Source organism: Pangasianodon hypophthalmus, chromosome 14 (genome assembly GCF_027358585.1).
Source record: "Pangasianodon hypophthalmus isolate fPanHyp1 chromosome 14, fPanHyp1.pri, whole genome shotgun sequence".
Classification (NCBI taxonomy): Eukaryota; Metazoa; Chordata; class Actinopteri; order Siluriformes; family Pangasiidae; genus Pangasianodon; species Pangasianodon hypophthalmus.
Genome location: NC_069723.1, coordinates 5615896 through 5640058, shown reverse-complemented (window position 1 = coordinate 5640058; position 24163 = coordinate 5615896). Strand labels below are relative to the sequence as shown.

Sequence of the window (24163 nt, the reverse complement as noted above, 5' to 3'; positions counted from 1 at the left end):
TTTTGGTGGTGAAAACAGTTAGACCCTACGTCTGCAACTTTTAGTAGTTATAAAGAAAATTCTTAAAATTCTTCAAGTTTTTACCTGAATTCTCTATGCGGCTTTGGAAGATGGTTGGATTAGATGCGGGAGCAGCAGGGAGTGCTGGAGTGCCACAACTGAACAGTGACCACACCTCTGCCTCAGTAGTTTGGTGGACAGTTGAGCTTGCTGAGATGGATGTGCTGTGTGATTGTCCCAGTGTCTCCTGTCTATCACATGCCGCTGCTATTGTCTCAATAAAATCATTATGTGTCAACAGATTGTTGGTAATTTCCCTCTCAGTCATGCTGAATTCTGCAGAAAATCTACACAGCATTAACACTGTTAACGGACTGTGAGGACCCTTTGGCACTATGGCCAGCCTTTTGTAAAGTAGAGGAATGTACCCCCTTTGGTTAAGACAACTGATATGCACTTAAAATAATTATATAATAATACAATATTTACATTGATAAATGTATACAGGATGTATAGGCCCTCTGTTTTCCTTAAAAAAATTCATCTGTCTATTGACATGCCTGATCATAAAGATATATTGAGATGTAGACAATATATATTCACAATTTACATTTATATTTTCAGAGTTATAACTATATATTCGGATTTAAATTTATATATTCACAATTTACATTTATATATTCAGAATTACAACTTTACATTCAGATTTCGTATTATTATTTCCTGCTTGGCCCCTGTATATATATATATATATATATATATATATATATATATAAATATATATATATATATATATATATATATATATATATATATATATATATATATATATATATACATACACACACATATATATATATATATATATATATATATATATATATATATATATATACACACACACACATATATATATATATATATATATATATATATATATATACACACATTTATTTATCCCAGCATTCCTCTTTATGCTAGGTTCCCCTTGAATAGATTTGGCTGTGATGCAATATATTACTACTAACGTTTATGTGATATCGCAAAGAGGAACTGAATTTCAGGGCTTGTTGGTATAACAAGGGTGAGGATGTTGTTTCCACGTGTTCAGAGGTCAGATTGCTCCGCCTACTTGAGCCGAAATAATCACGCCCATTCTGAGATCTCCAGTCCTACGGTTACCTCAGGCAGTGTGGTCGTACGACAAGCTTACCGGACTCAGAAATCATGGCAAGGGGACTATCGGTTTATCGCGGGGATATTGCGGGGATATCTTTGGAACTGTCCATTCATCTTCCTCTTCTTTTATTCATCTTCATCGGTGGGTTATTTATTTATTATTATTATTATTATTATTATTGTTATTATTATTGCTGTAGTTACTCTGTACGATTGTGGTAAGTTTGAAGTGTGCTGTGTAGACAGTGCGGTCTATAACTGCATCTTGTAGCACAACACATCTGATGCTCCAGGAGCAAACTGCATCCCACTGCTTCACATGTGTGTGGTATAGATTTTACTGTAGTGATTAACATCACTATTAATTATCGAAGATTTTGACTTTGGACTTACATTGTATAGCCACAAAAACGTCACGACTGTTAGCCAGCTTGCAGTATTGTTTGGCCTGGCGAATCTGAAAATAATTTCAACGTGAACGACAGCACTTTCCGTAAAGCGGGTGAATAGGGAATTAGTCTGTAAGGGTGAGTTCGCTACTTTTGCTAAATAATTTTACTTTTTGTAGATTTTAAATAAAGTAACTAATTTATGTGTTTGTAAAATATCCAGGTAAAGGTCTACTGAGCTCTGCACAAGTCAACATAAACACAAGAGTATTGCATCTTTCGGCAGCAGTGTCACTTTGCCTTGTGGCTGACTAGTTGACTTAAGCACGACATTTTCTGGGATTGTAACAAAATGACAGTTTAGGTAGAAAAAATTCTGCATGTACATTTCACGAATGTATTTTATGAAATCATAAAAACTGCTACAACAGCAAAGTCGGGAAGTGTCGTAGCTGCTTTAATGTAATAAGTTTTAATATACACGATTAACATAATGTAATATAATAATGTAATATAACAACATAATTTAAGTTATATTAAATTGATATAAACATAACTCAAGAGTATGATTAGAATGCACACCATTTTTGGGGATGAAAGTAGAATAGAGAACTTTACTGTGTGTTTCTCAATGTTTTCATTTAGATCTTGCAGGCAACTTTTAGTGTGATTGCTCAAGGTGTTTTAGAAGCCTTCAAGAAGGTCCGACCCCAGTGTAGCATAGCTGGCCCAATTTGTGAAGAGCCAGTAAATAAAATGTAGGACAGTAGGTCTGTCAAACAGTACTAGATTCAAGTGTCAACAGCCAACATGTGGTCCAGGCCAACGTTTTCGTCCTCATTCATACTGGCTAAAGTACTGCTACCGATCCAGATTGTGGTGCTGCTGCCAAGCTAGCACCTCCCTTAATATAAACTTTGCATAGTGGCATAGCAAAAGTTATTTTGATCTTAGTTATTTTGATCGTGGCATGATTGTTGGTGCCAGATGGGGTGTATAAATACCCAGTCGGGAATTTCTATAACTGCTGATTTCCTGGGATTTTCATGCTCAACAGTCTCTAGAGTTTAATCAGAATGGTGCCATAAAGAAAAAACATCTGTGAGCCTGTGCCCGTGATAGCCTCAGATTCCTGTTCTTGGCTGACAGGAGTGGAACCTGATGTGGTCTTCTGCTGTTGTAGCCCCTCCAGCTCGAAACAATCTGGCCATTTTCCTCTGACCTCTCTTATCAACAACGCATTTCCACCCACAGAACTATCACTCACGTTGTGTTTTTCTGTGACTGTTGTGTGTGAAAATCCCAGGAGATAAGCAGTTTCTGAAATACTCGAACCAGTTCTTCTGGCACCAAAAAGCATGCTAGGGTTAAAGTCACAGAGATCACACTTTTTCCACATTCTGATGTTTGAGCTGAACATTAACTGAAGCGTTAACTTGATTAACTTGACTTGATTAACTGAACATTAACTGCATGATTTTATGCGTTGTGCTGCTGCCAGATGATTGGCTGATTGGAAAACTGCATAAATGAGCAGGTGTACAGGTATTCCTATTAAAGTGGATGGTGATTGTAAATCCCATGTCCTAAAACAGAATTACAGTGCTCATGTGTTTATGTTCATGTCTGCATGTTGTATTAAAAGTAAAACAAATATGTTTACCTGTGACTTGATGGTCAGAATTCAACTAAATCATCTAAAATTAATGTTTATATGTTTATTGTTGTCTCTTTTATCTCTGCCATTTTGAAAATTTTACTTTGAATGAGATCAAGGTCTGTTTCCTTGAATGCAACAGCAAAGCACAAGTGTGTGTCACTGCTGACTGTGCACAGAATGGAACACTCATGCACAGAAGCTTCTCTGCACACTGCATTCACTGCACTGCACTTGCATATAGCCTTGTGTGCTCACCAGTCACAGCACCTTGCGCTCTCTGTTAATAATCACACTTGCTAAAACTGTTTACTGTCTAAACCCCATAGTGCATATTAGCAAGATGACAAGCAAGCTTGCATGCATGTACAACCCCTGGCAAAAATTATGGAATCACCACACTTAGAGGATGTTCACCCAGCTTTTTTACTTTATAGCCAACAAACAAATCACAGATATGACACAAAAAAGGTTTTGTTCAATAGCTTAACATTCTGGTTTGTGAAATATACATAAAAAAATTTCAAGGACATTTTTTTTATTAATGGTATGTCTTTTTCCAAATCAAGTAGAGGAAAAAATTATGGAATCACTCAGTGTTGAGGAAAAAATTATGGAATCAATTTTTAATTTCCATTTCTAAAACAAATACTGGGACAAGTCTAAAAATGATAATATGTCAGCAGTTAAAAGGGAGTGCTTACACACTTTAATGGGCTGTCGGACTTGGCTAATTGAAAGGTAACACGGCTCCAATGAGAGAGTTGTCAGTTGAAACAATGGAAAGGATTATAAAACTCCTTCAACAAGGAATTTCAACATGGAGTGTGGCCAAAGAGGTTGGTTGCTCTCAGTCAGCTGTGTCTAAAATTTGGTGCAAGTATAAACATAATGGGAAGGTTATGAAAGGTAGATATACAGGCAGACTAAGGAAGATGTCGAAGCATCAGGATAGAAAACTCAAAGCACTATGCCTTAAAAATAGAAAATGCACAACAAAACAAATGAAAAACAAATGGGCGGAAACAGGAGTCAATGTTTGTGACAGAACTGTAAGAAACCGGCTGAATGAAATGAGATTTACGTATAGAACAGCTAAAAGAAAACCAGCACTAACACCAAAGCAGAAGAAAACAAGGTTACAGTGGGCTAAGCAGTCATGGAGTGTGGATGATTGGATGAAAGTGATATTCAGTGATGAATCATGAATCTGCATTGGCCAAGGAGATGATGCTGGAACTTTTGTCTGGTGCCGTTCTAACAAAACATATAAAGATGACTGCCTGAACCAATCAAATTTCCCAACTCATTTACGATATTGGGTTGCATGTCAGGTAAAGGACCAGGGGAGATGGCAGTCATTACCTCAGCAGTCAGTGCACAGTTGTACAGTGAAATTTTGGACATTTTCTCATTCCATCCATAGAAAATAGGTTTGGTGATGATGAAATAATTTTTCAGGATGACAATGCATCTTGCCACAGAGCAAACAGTTTTAAAGCTTTTTTTCAGGAAAGGCATATCAACTCAATGACATGGCCAGCAAACAGTCCGGATCTCAATCCAATTGAAAATTTATGGTGGAAAGTAAAAAAACTGGTCCATGTTAAGGCAAAGCTGCAAAGCTGATCTGTCAACTGCTATTCGAGAAAGTTGGAACCAGATTGATGGGGAATATTGTTTTTCATTAGTGAGGTCTATGCCTCAAAGAATAAAAGCCAGAGGAGGAGCAACAAAGTATTAATTGTGTTTTTTTTGTTGATGATTCCATAATTTTTTCCTCAACACTGAGTGATTCCATAATTTTTTCCTCTACTTGATTTGGAAAAAGACATGCCATTAATAAAAAAAAATGTCCTTGAATTTTTTTTATGTATATTTCACAAAGCCAGAATGTTAAGCTATTGAACAAAACCTTTTTTGTGTCATATCTGTGATTTGTTTGTTTGCTATAAAGTAAAAAAGCTGGGTGAACATCCTCTAAGTGTGGTGATTCCATAATTTTTGCCAGGGGTTGTATGTATACTCCCTGTGATTTAACATAAAAAAATATGTTAGGCATTTTAACCATGTTCTGTGAACTCCATATAACTGCCAGGGCCAGGGGATACTTTCTTTTACATGTACACACATACGCACACATGTCAGGACCTTGAACACAAAAATGGCATTAGTAATGGCCAACATTCTTTTGGAACCAAACAACGCTGGCAGATATAAACAAAGTAAACATAATATTATATAGCATAACATAGAGGTTAAGAAAGGGAAGGGGGAAAATTCTGTGTGCTATGAATGAAAAAAACTCACAAACCACATATGTTTAAGCCAGCTCCTAAAAAAACACAACGTGCAAAATCATATTTTTCAACAAGGCAACTATTAGAAACAATTGTTTTTGTTTCAGAAGGAAAAATATTGCATAATACATGCAATACCAGGGAGACCGTTAACTGGAGAGACATTTGTGTAAATGCATGTAGTTAAAATCTTTACAGGATATAATACAGATAAAATGCGTGAAATGGCCAGGTATAACCTGGGTCACAAAAACTTTTATTTCTCAGCTCTCTTCTCAAATTAAGTTGTGTTGCGGAAAAATAGTTAAAATAATAAAGCTATAGGTCTGTTAGCCTAATGTTCCACCTACTCACTTAGGGAGTTAATGTAGAGAGTACAAAAATGCAGGCTTTGGTAGGAGGGACAGCTATGTCCTCTCCTGGCAGAGCTGTGTGTTGAATCTGACATTAGGTACTGTATTACTTTGGCATGTAAAGAAACACACTGAATTAGCAAAGCCCTCTAGGAGGATGAATTTGTGTGTCAGTAAAGTAGAATATTAATCTGCCATTCTAAGGAACAGGGACATTGAAAAGGAGGGAGAGGTGGGAAAGTAAACTGGCCTGTGACCAAGAAAATGCCTTAGAGTGTCATGTTGACAAAACTGTGGCATTTCCTTCCCTCAGCAATTGACTGCCTGAATGACACATTGTATTCTTTGTTTTGTCTTCTTTGGCAAACTTCCAGTTTCTTGAAAGCCTAGATATCACTATCACCAACTGACGATCGGCTGTGACCTTTGTGGTTTGTAGGCTGCAGCCAGTGTGTGTGAGCCGGGTGCAGTACTGCTGCAGTGACGCTGAGGAGGAAAAGAAGGGGCGTGGCCAGACATAAATAATGTCTGTCATGAACGTTATGTCATTACAGTGGAAAAAATACTGGAAGCTGGTTACAGGTTGGCTGTAGCTGCTGGTCACATGCTAGTTGCAAGCATTATAATTTAGGGTTTTTTTTTTTTAAATTTTTATTAATTACTAAGGTCAGGAATGCTTGCAAAACTGAAGTTGGGACTTTAAATAAATGTAACAAATAATTATCTGTAACTAATAGTTAACAGTTGGAATCTGTCAGCAATTCCTGATACTATTGCCAAGCAGCCCAAGCCTACTCCATTGTACTGCAGTTTGTGGGCAGTGGGCAGTAACCTATTTTATAGCTTTTACACTAACACCATTAATATTTTCAATTAAATGATGGCTGTTATGATTGGTTTAAATGTGTACAGAGAGGAAGGAAAAGGTGAGCACTTCAGGGGCATGGACCAAGTACCTCAGCAAGGGTGGGAAATGTACATCCAGTTTGAACTGGTTACAGCAAGGGGACTGTCAGAGGATGGTAGTGTGTAATTTGAATTGTATGTTAGGCTTAGCTTTAGGTCGGGAGGCAAGATAAGCAATTCTGCATACCAGCCCATTTCAAACAGGAAGAATTTGAAATGTTACTTATCATAACTTACATTTTTTTTGTGTGTGTGTAAAGTTCTGTTTTCATGGCCTGTGTTTTCTGGGCTGGAAGCACAAAGGTAGCATAGATTCTAACTACATTTTATGTCCAGTCATGGAATGTGAGGAATATTAGCCTTGAAATAATCTGAAAAATACACCTAAATTTTTTTAAAAATCCAAGAACTATAGTAGTGTTTTATAGCAAAATAAACATATATGAGTTGTTATTTACTTGCCCATCAGTTGGTAACTGATTAAGGCATTGCTCACTATACTTAAACACAAGCCTGGAATATGATAGCCACGTTATCTGCAATGGCATTGATCTTCCCTGTGCAGTATGTGCTAAAATAAAGAATGCAGCAGCATCACGTGCTAGAGCAGCACAACCTGCAAGTCACTCACTGTAAGTAAAAGGGTCAGTCATATGGAATGAAAAAAGATTTGACAGAGTGATTTGCTTTAACTACAGTCTTCTATTAAATCATGACTCATCTACTGATGTATATGTCATTTTCATGAGATCAAGAGATGGACCAATGGTATCATCAAAGAATGGGCCTGAATGAAGCCACCTAGTTGATAAGTGAGGTTTTTAGAGATGTTTTTTTTTTCAGTTAATGGGTTAACAATATTTTGATGTATATTCAATATTTTTATGTATTATATCATTGTGTTCATATATTATGATTAACAGACAGGTTTTGTGTCCCTGCATCTTCATTCAATTCAGTTCAATATATTTACTGTATATACTTGTTTTAACAATACATTGTCACAAAGCAGAGAGAAAGAGGCAAAGAGAGAATGACAGAAAGAAGGCAGGAAGAGAGAGAGGGGGAGAACAGATTATTAGGTATGCTCTTGTCTTATAGTGGTTGTCTTATAGAAAATGTACAAAGTGCAAGCAGGCACTCCAGCAGGATTAGCTATGACAGCATAACTAAAAGGGAGAGCCAGAAACTAACTTGACTAAACAAATACAGTTGTGCTCAAAATTATTCATACCCTTGGTATTTTGAGTTGTCTTCTGTGATGAATGAGTTTTATAATACTTTCGTATATTTAATGTGACAAACAACTGAGAGAATAACATGTGATATTTCAAGAAATATGACATTTCATGGGTTTTTAATTGACAAATATTCAAAAATCACCATGTTCAGAATTATTCATACCCTTTATATTACAATGTTTCAATAATCAATAGAAAAGCCTTTGTTCTCAATGACGGCCTGCAAACGCTTCTTGTAGGTCTCCACAAGATTTCTACAGGTCTGCTGCGGAATGTTTCCCCACTCTTCCTTTGCAAAAGCCTCCAGTTGTTGGAGATTGGAAGGCTTCCTAGCCCTGACCCGGATCTTCAACTCTCTTCACAAATTCTCAATTGGATTCAGGTCAGGGCTCTGACTTGGCCACTCCAGAACATTTATGTTGTTGTCCCTGAACCATTGCTTGACCACTCGCGTCGTATGCTTTGGGTCATTATCCTTCTGGTAGGTCCAATTCTCTGGCAGGTTGTGCTTGTGTGCTGACGCCACCAAGTTTTCATCAAGAATCTTGAGATAGTCCTCCTTTTTCATGATACCATCTATCTTAACAAGGTTCCCTGTACCACTGGCAGAGAAGCATCCCCATAGCATGATGTGACCATTGCCGTGCTTGACTGTTGGGATGGTATTCTTAGGATTGAAGGCTTCTCCTTTCTTACGCCAAACATCCATATGTCCAAAGAGCTCCAGTTTAGTCTCCAGAGGATGGATGACCAGAAGTTCAGATCTCTATCTAGGTGACCCCTCGCAAAGGCCAGGCGCGCATCCCAGTGTCTCTGGGTAAGGAGTGGCGTCTCAAGGAGTTTGCGCTTCCTGCCATGCCTATCCAGGTTTTTGACAGTGTTGAACATCTTGAACTTCTTGATGATACTCTGTACGGTTGATACAGGGACATCCAGTTCTTTCGAAATGGCCTTGTAGCCTTTGCCTCCACTATGGGCATTAACACGCGTACGAAGATCATGACTGAGAGCTTTCTTCTTGGCCATGGTGACAGTGACTGAGAATAATTAAAGCTTTGCCCCCTTAATTGAGCAGGTGTTACCATTTAACATTATTAGGCCTTAATTGATTAGACCTAAATTGATTAAATTGATTATAGTCACTGGAGTGTGAAACCATGTGCACTTTCACAAAAGAAGAATTTTTTTCTGAGATTGGGAATAGGGTATGATTAATTTTGAACAGGCTCAAAAGAGAATCTCTGGCCATATCTATTGGTATACAAATGAAGTTTAGTATACCAATAGACACATATGTGGGGTTGTGCATAGCAACTAATATATTTTCAATACAATGGAAGTGTCGCTAAAGTAATTTTTATAAATGAAAAAAATTAAAAAGTATTGATTTGTCCAAGGGGTATGAATAATTTTGAGCACAACTGTAGGTGTTCAGCATAGACTTTAAGATTGAGACTGTGTCTGAGTCCTGAACACTAACAGGAAGCCTGTTCCAAAACTGTGGGGCTTTGTAAGAAAAACCTGCCACCTGCTGTAGTCTTCATTAATCTATGTACTTTTAAAGAGCCCACACCTTTTGAATGAAGCAGGTGTGGATCATAAAAGACAAAAAGTTCACTCAAGTACTGCAGAGAAAGACCATTCAGTCTTTTTTATTTTGGTTCACTTGTAGCATTTTATAATTATTAGTAATATTTTATAATCACATCTACACGTGTCAGTGAGATTGGCACAATTTTCTGAAGATGGAGGATGATTCTGCTAAACCAAGCTTGTACAGTTATATACACACACCAGGCACTGTAATAGGAACAAATATACATCTGCTATTTCATGCAGTTATCCAGCTGAAAATTAAAAAACATCACTTGCTCTTTTTCCAATCTTTACATGTATAGTTTCTGTGAGCCTGTGCCCACTGTAGCCTCAGATTACTGTTTATGGCTGGTAGAAATGGAACCTGATGTGGTCTTCTGTCCATCTGTCTCAAACTCTGTAAACTCTAGAGACTACTGGGTTGGAAAATCTCAGGAAATCAGTTTCTGAAATACTCAAACCAGCTCATCTGGCACCAATAACCATTCCATGGTCAAAGTCACTGAGATCACATTTTCCTCCATTGTGATGTTTGATGTAAATATTAAACTGAAGCTCTTGACATGTATCTCTGTGATTATGCATTGCAGTGTTGCCACATGATTGGCTGACTGGATAATTGCATGCATGAGCAGGTGTCCTACTAATCTGATTGGTGAGTGAACCACTGAAACCATTCACTAACTGAAAGGACTGATGACTCCAGATCTCACCAAGCTAAAAACTTCATGCATGCAGACATGAACTCAAATCATACAGCGAGACGATCCCTGTGTTGGCAGCAAACAGGATCACAAAACAATGCAGGAGAATGATCATTTACATCTGTGTTCTTTTTATTAATTTAATGATGACGATCTTTCCACCCCAACAACTTAATTACATAGGAATTTCTTTAAACTGATTTTAATTGGTATCGATCAACCAGTTATTCAGACAACCCACCATATATTGTGTATACTTTTGCACATCATGTTAATGTGATAATGGTGATATACTTGGTCCCCTTTAATTTGTTCCATAATTTTCATTAATTCCTCTTATTTTCCTTTCTTTACTCTCATTGTAGTCTTTCTGTGCATTGATCTTTTGGTTTACTCTACATTACCCTCCCCAGATATTGAAAGGCACACAAAACAGAACATCTAATTTCTTCTTTTCTAGTTCACAGTCGATTTTCTTGGATTTTTGAGACAGGTTATGCTTGTCACCTATATCTACACTTATAAAATTATGAGACCAAAATATGAGACTTTTAGACATGACTGGTAATTGTATGTTGCTTTGATGCAGAGTGAAATGCTTTGCTTGTTTATTTTTCAAGGGTGTTCATGAATCTAAAGGGCATTCTAATTCAGGTCTGGTGCTCTGTGTGGTTAAAGCAAATGATATACGAGTGGCAGTTTGCTTTTCTGATGTTCGTTTAGATATCCAAGGCAGGAGCCATCTGTCCTGCACTGTGGAAAGAAGGTACCAACTGTGTACTAGTCTCACTTGCTTTATCCAGCAGACAGAAAACACCTTAGAGAGCAGGCTTTGGGGACTGGATCCAGGTACATCATGCCACAAAAATGGCAGGGAGCAACATTTGGCATCTTTGGCTGTACAAACTGTCCAAGCATGGCATTTATTGTTTTTGCATGAGAGTGTGCACCAAGGACATCAGCCTTCTGCCATTAAACTTTATCCTGTGAAGAGCAGACATTCACATAATGTTTATCAAGTGTATATGACAATGAAGGGGTTAGAGGTTACTCTAATCATGGCATGTTTTGGATAGAAGACAGATGACAAGATCCTACCCTTTAGACCCCCAAGACGAGATGAAACTTGTATGTTTACATTTACATTTCTAAAATTGGCATACACTTTGATCCAAAATGACTCACAACTGAGGCTGAAAACAATCCTAAAATGGAGTTGAGCTCTACAACCTTACAGTATTACTTTAAAATAAAGTGATCTTGTACTTTGGTTCGTTTTGATTGGTCAATTGTTTCATCAGTTTTATTCTTCTGTTTTTCTGTTTCTGTCCTGAGCAGAGTGTGAAGAGAAATGTATTCTGCCTGACACGCGCCTTTCTGTGTGTTTTTCTTCTTGCAATTACCGAGTGGGTAGGGAAGTATGAAGAGTGAGAGAGCCTCAGTAGACATATATTTCAGACATAATAGCTAAGGCTTACCACATGTACCTATGCGCCAAGGGTTTCAGAGCATCAGCCACTTGCCTATGAGTTTAATTATATTCTACATGTGTAACTGATTTTCTTTTTTATGAATATGATATTTATTGATGTATAATTGAATAAATGTCCTTTTTTTGAATGAAAAGAAAATGCCTTCTAAATTCTGCAAACTGCGGGTCTTAAAGACTCACTCAAAGGAGATATATATATATTTGTACTGAACAATTTTGGGCCCAAAGTATATTTTACACAACTCTTAAAATCATAACCTATAATTTTTTCCTCTATATTTCAGCTTTTAATGTTTAGCACAGATGGTCTTACCTATTTTTTGAAGTTAGAATTATTTCCAGCATGAGACTCATGTTTCAGATTGCACTGTGTTGTTGTTTAGTATGCTTTTCTAACTGTATGTTTTGTATTAATGGAGAAGTAAAGGTAACAGCTTAAAAATATAAGGTATTTTTTCAGGAAACCAAATGTTAAAATACTTTTTATTACTGATGACTTGATTGACTGCCTGCTTTTATGGCTTTGTGCCTGATCTAGGCTATGTTTTTATGTCTGATCTCACCCTCCACCTTTATTCACCCGTAACCTTTATTCAATTACTTCAGTCCAGACTTCCAACTTTCTAGTCGTGCTGACATGTTTAACTGCAGTACCCTCTAATAAATGTAGAGCAGACAAAGATTAAAAGCTTTTTTAAAGGAAAGGCAAAACGATCTAACAGCTGCAAATGATTAATTTAATTCCAGAACTTTTTATAGGGCAAGGTGCTCAGACTGAGATCAATGAGGACAGTCAGCATGTCCCATAGTGAAGCAGAAGGACGAGTGTTTGTGTGGTGCTCATTAGGATTGTGTGATACAGGCTTCCCTGCCTGCTGCCATGCAGAGGGAATGCTTCCCACATGGGGCTTAATTATAGCTGAGGAAAGCAGAAACTCTCATTACAAGCCTTAGCATATCATATACCTTATTTGTCCAAACTTGGTGCATGTCATGTCAGCAAGATTAAACTGAGCTCTGTTTTTGTTTTTCAGTGCAAATATGGATTATTTGGTTGAGCAAATCATTTAATGCACTAAGCATGTGGTATAATCTTCTTTAATCATATACCACAATACTCATTATGAACAATAATGAGTATTGTGGTATACGAGTAAAGATTATTATACCACATGCTGACATAGTGCATTAAATGATTTGCTCAACCAAATAATCCATATTTGCACTGAAAAACAGAGCTCAGTTTAATCTGTGTACTTTTTTGGGTCATTGATTCCACAAGGTTTGTCTGGCCATTCTCCTCTGAACTCTTTCATGAACAAGGTGTTTCTGCCTGTAGACGTTTCATTCATATATTTGTTTATAATAGCATATTCAATATACACCGATCAGCCATAACATTAAGACTACCTGCCTAATATTGCGCTGGTCCCCCTTTTGCTGCCAAAACATCCCTGACCCGTCGAGGCATGGACTCCACTAGATCCTTGAAGGTGTGCTGTGGTATCTGGCACAAAGACGTTAACAGCAGATCCTTTAAGTCCTGTAAGTTGCGAGGTGGGGCCTCCATGGATCGGACTTGATGGCCAGCACACGCCACAGATATTCGATTGGATTGAGATCTGGGGAATTTGGAGACCAAGTCATCACCTTGAACCATTCCTGAACAATTTTTACAGTGTGGCAGGGCGCATTATCCTGACGAAAGAGGTCACTTCCGTTAGGGAATACCGTTGCCATGAAGGGGTGCACCTGGTCTGCAACAATGTTTAGGTAAGTGGTACGTGTCAAAATAGCATCCACATGAATGCCAGGACCAAAGTTTCCCAGCAGAACATTGCCCAGAGCATCACGCTGCCTCCGCCAGCTTGAGTTCTTCCCATAGTGCATGCTGATGCCATCTCTTCCCCAGGTAAACCATGCACACGCACCTGGCCTTCCACATGTTTTAAAAGAACATGTGATTTATCGGACCAGGCCACCTTCTTCCATTGTTCCATGGTCCAGTTCTGATGCTCATCTGTCCATTGTAGGCACTTTTGGCAGTGGACAGAGGTCAGCATGGGCACTCTGACAGGTCTGTGGCTACACAGCCCCATACGCAGCAAGCTGCGATGCACTGTGTGTTCTGACACCTTTCTATCATAGCCAGCTTTAACTTTTCAGCAATTTGTGCTACAATAGCTCTTCTGTGGGATCAGACCAGACGGACTAGTTCATTCCCCACGCGCAATAGTGAGCCTTGGGCCCCCATGACCCTGTCGCTAGTTCACCGGTTGTCCTTCCTTGGACCACTTTTGGTAGGTACTAACCACTGCATACCGGGAACACCCCACAAGGCTCTGACCCAGTCATCTAGCCATCACAATTTGGCCATTGTCAAAGTCTCCCTAATCCTTATGCTTTCCCATTTTTCCTGTTTCCAACACATCAACTTCGAGAACCGACTGGTCTCTTGCTGCCTAATATATCTCAACCCTTGACAGGTGCTATTGTAACGAGATAATCAATTATTCACTTCACCTGTCAGTGGTCATAATGTTATGGCTGATCAGTGTATATTTTTAATATATCTTGTGTGTCAAGTCATCAAGTCGGTATTCTGCTTTTGGTTCACATTGAAGACAATCCCAAAAAGAGTCAATTCTCTGATTCTAGGGACTGAAAACTTAGGGTCAACCCCAAAGCTTTGGAGTTGACTTTAATACATTGGAAATGATTTGCCTCGTGCGCACATGGCAAGAAACTTTAATTTAGCATTGCAGTGTTCCAGTTAGGGAGACAACCAGTGGATATTTACTTTGCTTTTATTTTGAATTTGTCTGGTCAGTATTGAACAGGGCTTGAAATGCAGATAAGACATATAGTTGCAAAAAGGTTTGTGGAACCAGTAAAAAAAAAAAAAAAAAAAAAAGCACAGAATACTAGCGCCATACATTAATTTGGGTTTCATTTGGTTGACATAAGCACATCGACATGATAATATTCTCATGCTGTGACAGATTATCTGATAAATGTCAATAATGTTGTATTGCAGTTAGTGACCTGTTATTTAACTAAGCCTAGTTAAGAGTTGTATTCATTTATTGAAATGCTGTAAAAAATATTTTTTATAAATAATTATTTTTTTAATAATGATTTTTGGTGTAATAAATATATATATATATATATATATATATATTTTTTTTTTTTTTTAATAGTTCAACTAATTAAAAGTGTATGAACAGGGGACAGTGCAGTTACAAGACATAAGTATAGGTTCATGATTTTGAGAAATCCACAAATGTATGCATGTTTTTCTAGAGTTGTTGTTGTAGGTTTGTTAAAATTTTAAGCATAGTAAGTAAATATATTATTTGGAACATTCGCACCACATGAACAGTTTTAAGACCATGGCCTATTAATGTTGATGAAAAGGTATGAAATTCACCAAAGTCCATGGTGTATGCTTGATTTTTTTTATTTTAAAATTTGACCTTTCAAAATCCTTATTCATCAATGGCCCTGTATACAGTCAGGTCCATAAATATTTGGAAAAACAGAGGGAAACGCTGAGGTGAGTGAAACAGGTTAAGAGCAGGAGCACACATACCAACTCTGCTTACTTGGTTCTTGCAAATATACAATCTCATGAAAACAAGCTGGACGACATCAGGGCGAGAGTTTGTTTCCAGTGCGACGTGGGGAACTTCAATATCCTTTGTTTCACCAAAACATGGCTGACCCCCTAGTGCCAGACGAGTCCATTCAACCTGTGGTCTGGTTCTCCATTTTCCATATGTCCAGTACGGAAGAGTCTGGTAAATCCAAAGGTAGGGGAGTCTGTTTTATGACCAACAACACCTGGTGTGGTGCTCCGAACATTGTTGTTCTCTCTCATTCCTGCTCTCCTAACCTGCCACACCTGATGTTCAGATGCCACCCCTTCTACCTGCCTCAAGAATTCCCCTCGGTCTTCATCATGGCTGTTTATGTCCCACCTCAAGCAAACACGTTACTGCCTTATCTGCACTCCATGATATGCTCAACAGCCATCAGAACAAATGCCCGGATGCTGCCCTCATTGTAGTAGGGGACTGTAACAAAACCAGTCTGAAAAAGGTCATGGTAAACATACATCAACATATCACTTCCCCCACCAGGGATGAAAAGTCATGGACCACTGCTACACTAAATTCAATAAAGGCTACAGGGCCACCTCTGTGCCTGGATTTGTTAAAGCCACCATTTTTCCCAACCAGAAATCATGGGTCGGTAGATCCATCCATGACTGAATGCATGCACCACTGCCTATAATGCTAAGCTCCAAACGGGAGACATGGGTGAGTGAGTATAAACCAGGATGCTACAGACTAAGGCACACAGTGAAAAATGCAAAACAGAGCTACAAGAATAGAGTGGAATCTCAACTCCAGGAACATAACACCAAACTAGAGTGGCAGGATCTGCAGACCATCACAGACTGTATGGAGCTATTAGTGAACTGCAGAACGCAAACCCTGACGGACTGTTTATTGTCACCAGAGATTTCAACCATGCAAATCTCAAGTCAGTGCTCCCTAAATTCCATCAACCTGTGGACTTTGCAATGAGAGGGGAGAATATGCTGGATCTTGTTTACACAAACCTCCCCGGCACGTACCGGGCAGAGACCCGCCCCCACTTTGGCTACTCAGGCCACATCTCTGTTATGCTAACCCCAGCATACAGACCGCTCATAGGACGCTCCAAACCAGTTCTGAAGCAAGTAAAAACCTGGCCAGCAGGAGCCATCTCTGCTCTTCAGGACTGTTTTGAGCACACTGACTGGCACATGTTCAGAGAAGCGACAAGTAACAGTGACTACAACAACTTGGAAGAATACACGGCATCAGTGATCAGGTACCTCAGCAAGTGCATTGATTGCATCAATGTCTCCAAGATCACGACCACGTGCTCCAACCAGAAGTCATGGACCGCAGAGGTGTGTGCACTGCTGAGGATCCGAGACTCCACCTTCAAAGCAGGCGACAAGGCGGCCCTAAGAACAGCGAGAGCCAAACAGTTCCGGGCCATCAGAGAGGCAAAGCGCAAGAATCCACAGCCACTTCAAGGCCAGCGCATGTGGCAGGGCATAAAGGCCATCACCATCAACAGGACAACACCACCTGCCTGTGATAGTGATGCCTCCCTTCCAGATGCGCTGAACAACTTCTACACTTGGTTCGAGGCACAGAATGATGTGACGGCGAGGATGACCACCCCTCCTCCCAATGACCAGGTGCTGTGTCTAACCACAGCTGATGTGAGGAAAACTCTACAAAAAGTTAACCCACCGAAGGCTGCTGGACCAGACAATGTTCCTGGCAGAGTGCTCAGAGTGTGCAGACCAGCTGGCGAAACAGCTCCTGCAATTCGCATATCGTCCCAACCGCTCAGTGGATGACGCCACCACCACCCTCCATCTGGCCTTCACCTACCTGGACAAAAAAAGACACATATGTTCAGATGCTGTTCATAGACTTCAGTTCAGCATTCAACACAATCATTCCTCAGCACCTGATTGGAAAGCTGAACCTGCTGGGCCTGAACACCTCCCACTGCAACTGGATCCTGGACTTCCTGACTGGGAGACCTCAGTCAGTTTGGATCAGGAACAGGATCTCCAACACCACCACACTGAGCACTGGGGCCCCCCAGGGCTGTGTGCTCAGTCCATTGCTGTTTACTCTGCTGACTCATGACTATGCAGCAATGTACAGCCCGAACCATATCATCAAGTTCATCAGCAAGAATGATTCAGCATACAGAGAGGAAGTGCAGTGGCTAAGAGACTGGACAAAACTAAAGAGATTGTTGTTGACTTCAGGAGAGCATGAAGTGACCACTCTCTGCTGAACATCGGCGGCTCCTCTGTGGAGATCGTCAAGAGCACCAAATTTCTTGTTCACCTGGTGGAGAACCTCACCTGTTCCCTCAACACCAGCTCCAAAAACCAAGAAAGCCCAGCAGGGTCTATACTTTTTGCAAAGGCTGAGGAAAGCCCATCTCCCACCCCCCATCCTCATCATGTTCTATAGAGGGACTATCGAGAGCATCCTGAGCAGCTGCATCACTGCCTGGTTTGGAAATTGCACTGTCTCGGATCGCAAGACCCTTCAGCGGATAGCGAGGACAGCTGAGAAGATCATCAGGGTCTTTCTTCCCTCCATCATAGACATTTACACCACACCACTTTGCATCCGCAAAGCCACCGCAAACCCCACACACCCCTCACACAATCTCTTGACCCTCCTGCCATCTGGCAAACAGTACCAAAGCATTCGGGCCCTCATGACCAGACTGTGCAACAGTTTCTTCCCCCAAGCCATCAGACTCCTAAATACTCAGAGTCTGGACTGACAACACACACACACAAACACACACATATGCTCTCAACTGAACAATATCCCACTCTCTTTGCAATTTTGTATTTACTACCTGTATTTTTGCTGCTACAGTATTTGTAAAACATTGTATATAATTTTTTGTCACTACTTATACCCTCTACCTGGCTGCTACTCCACTAACTGCTATGTCTATATATAGTATAAGCTTATCTGCTGAATACTATGATATACATTTATAGCAACTTATTATGTTGTTACCCTTTTGCACTACTTTCATATCTGATTCACTTTCTTACTAGAACTGTGTACTAGTCTGCGATGCACTGTATCTTACTGTGCCTATTGTCCTGTTTTGGTAGTCATTGTACTGTTTTGTGCTATTTACACATGTTGCATGTGCACACATGTAAAAAATGTGTAGCCTCTTGTAGTTTTGGGTTGTTTTATGTAGCACCATGCCCCTGGAGGGACGTTGTTTCGTTTCACTGTGTACTAACTAGCTGTATATTGTTTAAAGTTTGAGCTGTTTATGGTTTGAGACTGCTGTTCATTGATTACAGCCTTCTACATCATAGTCCCCCTCAGGTTGTTTGGTAAGCTTAGGGAGCTGGGCCTGTGCTCCTCACCCTGCTGCTGAGTTCTGGACTTTTTAACGTGTTGGCCGCAGGTGGTGAAAGTAGGTAGCTTCAGCTCCAACACCCTCACCTTCTGGAGCTCCCCAAGGCTATGTTTTAAGCCCTCTGCTGTACTCTCTATACACACACCACAGTTTATCCACACATGAATCCAACACCATTGTAACATTTGCGGATGGCACCATGGTGGTAGGCCTGATCACCAAGAATGATGAGAAGGCCTATGTGAATGAAGTGGAGAGGTTGTCCCAGTGGTGCCTGGCCAACAGCCTGTTCCTAAATGTCAGGAAAGACTGGTTGTGGACTTCATAAGGGAACAACAGAAGACATACACAGAGGACATACATCTCTTAAGATCAGTGGGACCCTGGTGGAGAGACTGAGAAGCTTCAGGTACCTTGGTGTACCTGTCATAGACATTACACACTTCAGTCTCTCAGAACTGAGAGACTAACGTGGAGCTTTTTTCCCCCCGAGCCATGAGAATCCTGAATTCATGACCACTGACTCCCTTCAGCTCCTCTGCATGTGACATTAAAACACACACAGAAGCACACACAGCACCTAATACATTTCACATGTCACAGGTCACTTTAGTGTACATACGTATGTACATATATACATACATACATACATACATGCACACGTACATACATACATTCTCATATGAGTATTTTTGTATGCTCTTGTTTTGTGTGCACTCTCCCTTACTCCCTTGCCCCTATGCCCATTGACCAAAGACTTTTTTAAAGCAAAGAAGTGGAATGTTCTGCAATGGCCAAGTCAGTAACCTGACCTGAATCCAACTGAGCATGCATTTCACTTGCTGAAGGCAGAACTGAAGACAAAATGCGCCAAGAACAAGCAGGAACTGACGACAGCTGCAGTAAAGACCCCTAGCAGAGCATCAGGGAAGAAACCCAGCATCTGGTGATGTCTATGGGTTCCAGATTTAAGTCAGTCATTGACTGCAAAGGATTTGTAACCAAGTATTAAAAATTTAATTTATGATTGTTAGTTTGTCCAATTACTTTTGGTTCCTTAAAAAAGTGCTGTAATTCCTACACCGCTCACCCAATTTGGCTGTAAATACACAAATTAAATTCTTGAATGTCTGCACTTTGAGGTCATCATTTACTTTTACCTTCAATATACTGGGGTAGGCAGCTAAAAAAATAACTTTGGGTTAATTCAAATATTTATGAACCTGACTGTAGACAGTCTTACTGACACGCTTGCATTTTATTCAAATAATGCACAGTTCCTCCTGAAATAATATTAAATCGAAAGACTTCTTTGCCATTCATACATGCATCTCTTCAGTGGAACAAAAAACACTGAAGTGTGAAGTAAATTCCTGCTTATTTTATAAAATTTGTAAAAAGACTAGGACAATATTTTTGATACCCTTTAGAAGCTTTAAGAACTAATTATATTTTAGTGAAGCCTCAAGCAGACATGGGTGTCTTCAATCTTATAAAAATCAGTCAGTTTGAATGTAGAGACGTAATCCAGCTGCTGCTTTGTGTCAACATGTGTATCACACTAAACATGGAAAAGAGAAGGAAAAGCAGATAATGTCTGATCAGTTTAGAAAGAAAGTAATAGCCAAGCATGGTCAACATAAAGACTAGAAGACGATCTCTAAAGAGCTTTATATTAATGTGAACATGGTTGCCAACATTATCAATTATCAATCAATTATCAATCTCTAATTTCTGCTTGGGATCAATAAAGTGTTATCATGCCTTACCTTGAAAATCGCTGTTGGAAGAAGGCACCCAGCAAACTTGAGAAATCTGGAGCACGTTGCTCAAAAAGAGTGGGCCAAACTACCAGTTGAGAAGTGCACCATTGTCACCAAAGGTTGCTGGAAAGTATTAAGTTAAGGGTCCTGGTATTTTTGTCTATGCCATTTTCATTGGTTTTATTATTTTTAAAATAATATGTTTTTCTATTCTTTTCTATTAAATGTGAAATAAAGAATTGTGCGTGTGAAATACTTAAGTCAGTTTCAACTTATTTCAGAGAAAACTGTAAATTGTTTGGATGGAAGGGTACTGATAATTTTGGTTCCATCAATATATACAGTCCCCTCTGAAAGAATTAGAAAGACAAGGCCAATTCTTTTGTTTTGGTATACACTTGAGCTATTTGGGTTTGAGTTCAAAAGATGAATATGAGGCAATAGATTAGAATTTCAGTGTTCATATCCTGATATTTACATCTTGATGTGTTAAACAACTTAGAACATGGCACCTTTGGTGGCAGAACAGCCAATTTTTAGGTAAGCAAAAATATTAGAACAGATAGTCTTAAAGTGCATTAAAGTAAATAACACTATTTGGTTGCATATCTCTTGCTTATAATAACTGCATCAAGCTGTCATGAGTTACTGTCAGGCGGCAGAGACAGTGACAGTTATGGTCAATGTATTTATTACAAGAAACTGGCAGGTCCAAAATGTAATAGTAAGACCAGAATCTACAAGCAGGCAAAAGGTCAGGTGATACAAACAGGTTAGCAATGAACGAGACTGTAATCACAAAATGAGGAAGCAAACATGGGTCAAAACCAGAAATAGCAAACATGAAATTGTTTGGTATATCAGATGAATAACAGAACTGAACGAATATTTAGCAGTGAGTGTGGTTGTGATTGAGTCCAGGTGCCTGTGATTACTAATCACGTGAGCTTGAGCATGTGAACTGGGAGTGGGAGTCCGTGGTGACCGTGTTTGTAGGTGGAGGTGCATTCTTGGAAATGGAGTACAACGCCAAATTCAAAGTTGACATGACGGTTACATCATCAATAAAGTTTATTGATCCTGTTCCAGAAGCATCCATGCAGGTACAAGCCATGACACTACTACCACCTTGCTTCATCGATGAGCTTGTATGTTTTGGATCATAAGCAGATCCTTTCTTTCTCCATACTTTGGCTTTTCCATCACTTTGGTAGAGGTTAATCTTGGTTCCAGAACTTTGTGGCTCATCTCTGTATTACTTTGTGAATTCCATTTTGGCCATCTGACTCTTACTGCTGATGAGTGGTTTGTATCTTGTGGTATTTCTGCTCTCAAAGTCTTCTTTGAATGGTGGATTGTGTTACCTTCACCCCTGCCCTGTGGAGGTTGTTGGTGATGTCACTGACTGTTGTTTTTGGGTTTTTCTTCACAGCTCTCGCAATGTTTCTGTTGTTGTCTTTCTTTTAACAGCAAATGCAGTCTTCACAGGTGAAGCCCTGGGTTCAAACCAACAGTAGATATGCAGAGCTATTATTTCTTTAAACAATCAATCTAACAGGGCACACCTGGGCAACAAGAAACAACTATCAGTCACATGTTCCAATATTTTTTGATCACTTGAAAAATGGGTGGGTTCAAATAAAAGGTGCCTTGTTCTAAGTTTTTTAACAAATGTAGATGTAAATATCAGGAAATGAAAGCTAAAATTCTGATCTATCATCTCATATTCATCTTTTGATCTCAAACTCAAATACATATAACAAAAACAAAAGAATTTGCCTTGCCATTCCAATGCTTTTAGGGGGGACTCAATGTACCTGCAGAGCACATGTATTGTGTTAGTGGGAATTTGATTCTAAGTGATTTATTTTCACTTATTGGATCACTTATTTTGTGTCTCATTGCAGGTGTTTGCAGCAACAAGGTTGTGGTTCCAGAGCATATTCAAGTTGTGCTTGGTAAGAATGCCACGCTGAGCTGCAGGGTGCACGTGGGTGCCAACCTCAGCTTGACACAAAGCTCCTGGGAACGCAACTTGCCCATGGGCTCTCTCACAGTGGCAGTATTCAATCCACAGTTCGGCATCTCCATATCTGAGGAGTACATAAATCGCGTCCATTTTCTCAACCCATCAGTAGAGGATGCCTCTATTGTGTTGGAGGGAGTAGGCTTTGCAGATATTGGCTCCTATATTTGCAAGGTGGTCACCTTCCCACTGGGTAACTCACAGGCCTCTACAGTCATTGACATCATGGGTATGTTGATTTTCAATTACTAAATGTTATTTGTATAGCACTTTTAACAGGAAATAAAGCAACTTTATCTGGATGTAGATATACAGTAGATCCTTAATGAGGAGAAAGTGGCAAGGACAAAGTCCCAGACACTACATCAGGATGGAGGGAGGCTGTTCAAAAGGAAACAAATTTTAATTTGATATTGATACAGGTTTTATTTAGTTTACTTATTACTAATGTAGCAGACTTCAAGTGGTAACCTCTGGACACCATAGAAACACGACCACACCATGGATGGGATGATTCCTCTGCTTCCCTGTCTGCATATACCATGACTCTGAGCGTGAACGCAAAGCGATATGTAATACTTAACATGTGTACATGTAGGCGTTGAATAACCTCACATAACATAACAGTGCAAATAGAAAACATAAATACATAACATACTTATAAAAGGTAACATTCGAATATACCGCAAACACATGGGAATGCATATATAACATGTACAGTAGACTCTGAATTGCATTAAATTCTGATTGTTGAACAACTGTGTGTACAGTAAAGTTCTTTTTGCACAATCACACCGTGTCATCGCAGGAAAATATACCACGAGGCAATCAGCATAGCGATAGTCTAGCATACATTGAATTACACATGCCTATTGAATCAAATTCACAAATTACACATAAACTTTTAAATTAATGAATACAAACTGAACCAACATATGTTTAAGTGGTGTGAGGCAAGGTTAGTATATACACATCGGAAGGCCTACTCTCTCATCCCTGCATAGAAAGACACACAAATGAGGTACTAAAGGAGGAGAGCAAATGAGGTACTAAAATTAACATGGTTAAAAGCGCCACTGTCAAGGAAAATTCGCTAATCACACTCATGCGCATTATGACAGAAACCCTTAACAATGTTCTAACATCATAAATACAGTGATTGAGTTACAAAGAAACAGTAAATACAGGATAAATGTGAAAGTGCAAAAGTACCTCTGCTTCCCAGTCTGCACACACCATGCGTCTGAGCGCGAATGCTTAAAGGGGAAGCGATATATCATCCTACGGTGTACCACTAATTGAGGCCCCACCTATAACAATTGATAGGAGCTCCCGATTGGAACTTATAGAACATTTACCTTATACATAAAAACATGTAAAATTAAATGGATGCCCCAATCAACCAGCTAAACTAAGAAAAAATATTTTAACTGTCCAAGGAATCCGTAAATCTGTATGAATATTCTTTTACACTCTTAAAATTGTTTCATTCATATGGCAACACGTATGCTTCTAACGCCCAGCCCAGTGTTAATCATTGCCATCTCTTTGTAACCCATACTTCGTATTG

General features: G+C 39.3%; 1 protein-coding gene across 3 annotated transcripts in view; it reads left to right on the top strand.

Moving 5' to 3' along the window:
* The first annotated feature begins 1129 nt into the window (after positions 1 to 1129).
* The window catches only part of nectin3a (nectin cell adhesion molecule 3a), a 46010-nt gene continuing 22976 nt past the window's right edge, over positions 1130 to 24163 (top strand). For 2 of the 3 annotated variants that reach the window (XM_034310893.2, XM_026924796.3), the window contains exons 1-2: positions 1130 to 1321; positions 22475 to 22822. In XM_034310893.2, coding sequence (XP_034166784.2) covers positions 1228 to 1321; positions 22475 to 22822 — 442 coding nt within the window. In that variant the 5' untranslated portion in view covers positions 1130 to 1227. Of the gene's footprint in view, positions 1322 to 10211; positions 10277 to 22474; positions 22823 to 24163 lie in introns of all 3 variants that reach the window. The other variant, XM_034310892.2, reaches the window with a different exon arrangement.